The 6,573-nt window shown below is 31.2% G+C and overlaps 1 protein-coding gene across 4 annotated transcripts; it reads right to left on the reverse strand.

The window, feature by feature from the left end:
• On the reverse strand, positions 1 to 5,424 carry LOC105763913 (protein ALP1-like). Of its 4 annotated transcripts, none has more exons than XR_008191867.1 (6): positions 4,007 to 5,424; positions 2,940 to 3,023; positions 2,292 to 2,342; positions 1,970 to 2,195; positions 836 to 1,881; positions 1 to 758 (listed from the first exon to the last, which is right to left on the reverse strand). XR_008191867.1 is itself a non-coding variant. In XM_052625007.1 (3 exons), exons 1-3 carry the CDS (start codon positions 2,299 to 2,301, stop codon positions 1,427 to 1,429), a joined length of 699 nt encoding a protein of 232 aa, XP_052480967.1. In that variant the 5' UTR covers positions 2,302 to 3,132; the 3' UTR covers positions 783 to 1,426. The 4 variants fall into 4 exon arrangements, 1 of the variants encoding a protein (XP_052480967.1); XR_008191866.1 differs by having other exon boundaries at positions 2,284 to 2,342; positions 4,007 to 5,419; XR_008191865.1 differs by lacking the exon at positions 4,007 to 5,424 and having other exon boundaries at positions 2,284 to 3,132.
• Positions 5,425 to 6,573: the final 1,149 nt, after the last annotated feature.

Genomic DNA, 6,573 nt, shown 5'->3' on the forward strand with positions numbered 1-6,573 from the left:
ATTAGTTTATATGTCATAATCCATATGTTATAAAATTTTACAACATCAAAAAGTTACAACATTGTAATGACATTCTATCATGTCATTATACCATCCAAATATTACAAATACAAAAAGTTACCAAAATATCATCAACACAGCCATGATTTTTAATGGTCAATAAGATATCTTCTGACCCATTCCAATCGCACAGAAAAAGGTAAACTAAAGAAAATGAGCATTTGCATTGGATGACCTAAAATTTTGCTCAATGCTCGATAGCGCTCATCCTCAGTTAAACCTTCTACTTCACATAATGTTGGATATAATGTTAGAGCTCTTTCTTGAATGGTCATTTCTGACTTTTGTTGAATTAGCACTTTGGAGGCAATACTCCTACTGATTTCAACGCCAATGGTCCGTATGTTTTTCGCTAATAAAGTGGCAGCATCATGAAATGAAGTAGAAGAAATATAATCACTTGCATCAGAAATCTTTCTTTTCTTCTTTGAAAATGTGGAATCACCTTGGTTTCTAGCTGGTTGCGGTTGTGTAGCTGAAACATCCATATCATCCAAAGAAACATCAGCTTCGCATCCATAGAAATCATTTCTTTCTTCATGAGTATTTGTAGTAGCTACATCCTCAACATTTATTTCTTCAAAATATCAGCGGTTGTTTGAGCATCTTTCCCAGTGGCTCGATCTTTTGAGTAGATGGTAGTAAGTTGGTCATGATAAGGGAAACTACAATGTTTGAATTGATCGACTTCTTTATGACTTTAAAAAAATGAGGAATTCATATTAGATATAAGTTTGGTCAAAACAAGATAATAAATACTTGAAATAATTCTTACATTTATATATGAGTTTCACACCGCATCTTCAGCAACAACAAGCTGCCTATGCTCATCCCAACCAAAACTGCTATTGTTTTTTCCACTAAGCATGTCATAAACGATTGACCAATCCCTTTTCAATGTCCTAATCCTCGATTCAAGATTAGGTTTAGCCTTCAACATGGCATTAGGTAGAACTTTTTCTAACATTTTTTCCAACTCATTTAAATAATCGACTTTGAATCTCGTATCAACATTAAAGGTTCCAACATTGTGCAAGTCGACCATACAGGCAACCAACGCAGCATCTTCTTTTGGAACCCATTTCCTTTTGGTTCCTCGAGAATTTTAGGAAAAAACACTTGATTGTGAAAAACCTGACATAACTATCTTAAGGAAAAAAATAAATTAAAATTAAGTTCAATATTATGAATCAAAAGGTCAACACTTTATAAAATTATAACACATGATGAATCAAAAGAAAATAAATTATAATTCAATAAGTCTAGTGCAATACAAAAAATAATTCAAACACAACCAAAGTTTCATAAACTAGATACATGAAATAACATAAAAAATTAACGTTTACTATTTTTACCCTAAACCTAACTAATTTCTAGATGCTTGCCATTCATCGGACATTTGGTTGGCTAGTTCCATCCTCCAAGTAGCCCATGCATCCAATGGATGAATGTTTACGATATTCGGTTCATCGTCATCTATCACATTACTAGGTAATCCTTCTCCCAACTCCGCTTCAATAGGATCAAGACTCATATAGGTTCGAATAAAATTATGGAGCAAACAACATGCAATAATGATTCTGTTGTGCACCCTCACAGGATAGAATGATGGACTCCTAAGTATTCCCCATCTAAGTTTTAATAACCCAAAGAATCTTTTAATAACATTACGTGCTGAAGCATGTTTCATATTGAAAAATTCTTTCGGAGTACTTGGTTGGTAACCGTGACGCCACTCATTCAAATGATATCTTTGTCCTCTAAAAGGTGCAAGAAATCCCTCGCAATTTGTGTATCCAGCATCAACTAGATAATAACAACCTATAAAAAAAACTATTTGTCATGATTAATTTCCCAAAAAAGTATGATCTTAAAGATTAATTCAAAGTCCTCTAATTTTGCACTTTACCATGAGAAACTTTTAGTCCATGTCTCCTACTAATGGCATCTCGAAGAACTCGTCCATCAGCAACAGAACCTTCCCAACCAGGAAGAACATAAACAAAACGCATATCAGGTGTACAAACACCTAACATATTTGTTGCTATGTCACCTTTTCGCGTTCGATATCTAGGTTTATCAACTGTTGGAACCCTAATCTTGATGCGGGTTCCATCTAAAGCACCTAAGCAATTCTACATCACATGTATAAAACCTTGAGTTAGGATACTATATGTAAATCTAAATCAACTAAATTATGTACAAGCTATATAGAGAACTCACTCCAATACCTTGAACCATTTCCACCTTGGGTCTGTAGAATTAGTTGTAATTGGCTCTGCCTTTTTAAATAACACATCTTGTAAGCGTATGACAGCATTTAAAACATTGTGAAATAATCTGCTAACGGTTTCCCCGGACCTATTAAAGTGATGCTTGATAACTCAATTTTTAAGGTGATGAGAAATGATATGTAAAAACATTGTCACTTGCTCATCAACAAACATGTTCCTTGACGACTTCAATTCCCCTAAAGTTTGTAACATCTCACATAGTTTAAAAAAGGTAATTCTATTCATCCTAACTTATTCAATACAAGTCTCGTCACTAGCATATACAAGTCTTTTCACATAATCTCGTTTTGCATAAAAATCTAAAATATAGGATCTAATCCTTAGTCTATAAGTATGTAGGATATGGATGGCACCCAATGTAACTAAGAACCAACTCACAACTGTACACATTTGCAACCATATTGTCAATGCAAGACCAATTCTTTTACGCCTCACACTTTGTACTATTAAAGGCAGACGAGTCATTACTGCAAGATATTAAAGTGTTACATATCTTCAAATCGTAGTAAAAAGGTCACATTTCTCCAATACTAATTTCAATAATAGTAAATTAAAATCAAAGAATTTAATTGTCAAAGAACTTACAGTGATTCAGTGAATACAATATGCTCAAATGTGGGTGAAGGAAGAAATCAAACAAGCCAAAGAAGAAGAGGAAGCAATAACACACTATCAAAGAAAAATAAACAATACATATTAAGAATCTTTACAAAGCACAAAATAGAAATTACAGCTATCTTTGCAAGTAAAAAACTTGAAATTCATTTCTTTATCAATCACCCAAAAAGAAAAAAAAGAAAGAAAAGAAAAGAATGTGTTTTTGTGGATTTGATTAATTGATAATTGACGTTTAATAATTATTTAAAAAATACCCATTTAAAACATCCACATTCAAATAACACAGCTTTCAGTTCTCTGAAATATACATATATTATATGAAAAATTTTAAAATATTTGATCTTTAATTTACCTTCTAAAAGTTTGTATTCATCCTCACATTGTAATTAACTAATGTTTTATTTGAATTAATAATTGTGAATAGAAAATATACATTATTTTGTTTGAATAGTTAAAATTAGTAAAAGGAAAAAAATAATATGAATTTAATAATTTTTATGAGAAAAGAAAATAAGGTCTTAATTTCTTTATTTTGTATTAACTCAATTCGATTATAAGTATATAGTGTGTTAAATATCTTAAAGATTATGTATTTTAAAATATTCGATTATTATTTGTATTTAAATAAAATCTAAAACTTCATATACATTACATTCTTACCATAACATGATTTGTTTGTAGCATTTTACTTTTTTTTGTTTCATTTGTTGAGATAATTTTTGTAGTGTTAATTATAATTTTAATCAAACAATATAAGTAATATAAAACATTGTTTAATTATAATTTTAATCAAACAATATAAGTAGTATAAAACATTATTTGAAGACCAAAATTAAATATAACATAAATTAAAGATATCAAAAATAAAAATAGTTTAAAAATATATTAAAAGATTAAAATAGTTTTAAATGAAACATATCAAAAATAAAAACATATCGAAAATTAAATATAACCAAAATGTTCTTGTTTAAAGTAAAAAGATCAAATCCGAATTGTAGATGTAGTTTAACATGTATATATTGTCTTGTTGCTACCTTAGCACACCCTTGAGTGGTATTTTTCCCCTTCTTGTTGCTACCTTCAACCACTCATTTAGCTAAAACACAAACCATTCCATTATTTCAAGAGGATACACATTTAACACATAATGGTTCCAACTAAAAAATCCAAATAAAAACAAACTAAACAAAAAACCAAAGGTAAATTGAATGGAAAACATGAAACCAATAAAACTAAAAATGACACATAATATTACATATGGTTGAACAATTAAAGCATACTCATCTGGCATATGACTAAACTAGAATGAGAAAAAGGCTTGCATAGATGACTAGACTAGAATGAGAAACACAATGTTACAAGTTCTATCAAGTAGTTAAATACCCATTTTCCCTCAATTTTATGAACAACCAAACAAGGAAGAATGAGAAACACAATGTTACAAGTTCAAAACCACAATAATTCAATAAATCATGATAAGATACAACATGCACTACTTACAATTGAACATGGCATCGAGAAACAGTGAAAAAAAAGTTGTCAGAAGAGAAACATGAACATTATCAGCTTCTGAAGAAATCAAATAGATGAAACCTGGAAAATGAGAATAGAAATGGATAAAGAACTAATCATTCCAAGAAAATGTCCTTAGCAACCATGTAAATGCCAGATAAAATTTGCAACTTTTGAATCAATCAAAATAGATGAAAACCAGTGGAAAATGAGGGTAATGAATGATTGCCTTCAACTAAATACAAAAATCTTACGATGGACTAGTGATCAAGTTATAATGTCTCTGTCCAATCAACTATCAACATTATGAACAATACCCTTAATTTAAATTGCATAAAACAGATGAAGATAGGTACAAAATATGATCATGCTTTCATTAGTTTTTAAGGAGAATTATTATACAACCTTAGAAAATAGAAACTCAATTATCGTTGCCTTCAAAATGTAGGGACAGACTAATAACAAAGAAAACCAGTAGAAAGTTACAACTAAAAACTTAAATATTAAATATTCGAGATTCATTGTGCCAATTCGATATTAAAAAAATTGAAACTTTGAAATTATAAATGAATGAAGCATACTAGATCAAATTAGATTTAAATTAAATATAATATCATTGACTCACTGTAGTAAGCAATCACCAATGATTTGAGCACACATATATGCATAATATATATATGAAGTCAATATGGTAAGATGGTCCATCCTCATGCAAATGTTATCAATACAAGTCAGCAATGATTAAAAAAACCAGCCCACATTAGCTACAACCTCAGAGTCAGATCATACAAACAATTGACTATCAAATTATTAAGATGGACTAAGATTCATGCTTGTGCTAAGCAAGAATTGCAAAAGCACAAAGCCTGAGTAAGTTTTCAAATGCAGAGATACTAGTTAAAAGAAATCCAAATAATAAAGCAGAAAGCTATAAATGTAATGAGTAACTTACTCTTCTTCACCGAAGAGTCAGATTCCATTGATGGTGTCTTTTCGGCTGTATGACAAATCAAATGAAGATTCAAGTGAGTATGGTTTTCTCTCATCAATGAAACTGTAAAAATAAATAAAGCATCTTATTGCATTTCCACATGAAACCAAAGCACATATACATCCACCAGCAAAATAAGGTACAACATTCAAGATGCACATATGCTTTACAGAGGAGCACAGTAATAGTTTGTAGAAATAGGCTTGTTCTGTTATATAGTCCAAATATAATGATTTAAATAGTTGACTAACTTTGAAAGAATTATTTTGCTTACTTGCGGTAAAAAACTTCAAAAGAATTCAATTTACATAAATTTAATTAATTAAGCTTGGAAAAAAATGAACTGTAAGGTTTCAAATGCAGTTCGATTTGCTTTTCAAATTTTTTAACAGGCAATCAATGACAATAAAGCTCAAAGTCTACATGTTTCATGAGATAGGTACTGACTCAGAAAGAATCAAATTATACCATATTTAGGTTAAAATTTTTATCTTTTCTAGGACTAAGAAAGAAAAATTAAATAACATTGTTTTAAAGAAAAAGGTTGGAGGTGAGAGAGAGAGCGAGCCAGCAGTGCCAGAAGAGGTACTGGCTCAATTTAATCCGCCAGGGTCATTTGCTACTCTGACAAGCCAACACCGCTTTTTCCTTTCAGCTTCTTAAGCCAAGGATTAGCCTACTACCGTAACGTCTTACAGTTCAACCTCCTTACAGAGTGTTTCAATTTCAGACCAGGTCTAAAATTTCACCTCCCTCTCACACGCTGAGCTAGCAAGGGCCCACCCATCCCCTTCTCAAGCCGACTGGTTGTTCGATTCTCTCTCATCCCAAGCCAACTTAATGCCCCCACTCGGCATGCAACTTGGGTAAGAAAAAAAGATAAACAGGAAAATGAAAGGAACAGTAAAAGGAAAAATGTTTACCTGACCTTAGATGAAGGGGAGGAATGCCGGAGTCGAAGGAAGCAAGAAATGGTTGCCGTTTGAGTGTTTTTGAGGTGAGAATTTGGTGAGAGTAAAATAGGGTTCATATGGCAACGAATGGGTAAATGGTGAAGAGGGAAGGGAATAGAAATAAACAAATATCTCTACTTAAGCC

Source organism: Gossypium raimondii, chromosome 12 (genome assembly GCF_025698545.1).
Source record: "Gossypium raimondii isolate GPD5lz chromosome 12, ASM2569854v1, whole genome shotgun sequence".
Classification (NCBI taxonomy): Eukaryota; Viridiplantae; Streptophyta; class Magnoliopsida; order Malvales; family Malvaceae; genus Gossypium; species Gossypium raimondii.

Bases quoted from the DNA above. Each gene is read 5' to 3' on its own strand.
- LOC105763913 (XM_052625007.1), bottom strand. The intron at 1,882-1,969 runs GTAAAGTGCAAA...TTTTTTTTATAG, and splicing joins TGGACTAAAAGTTTCTCATG to GTTGTTATTATCTAGTTGAT.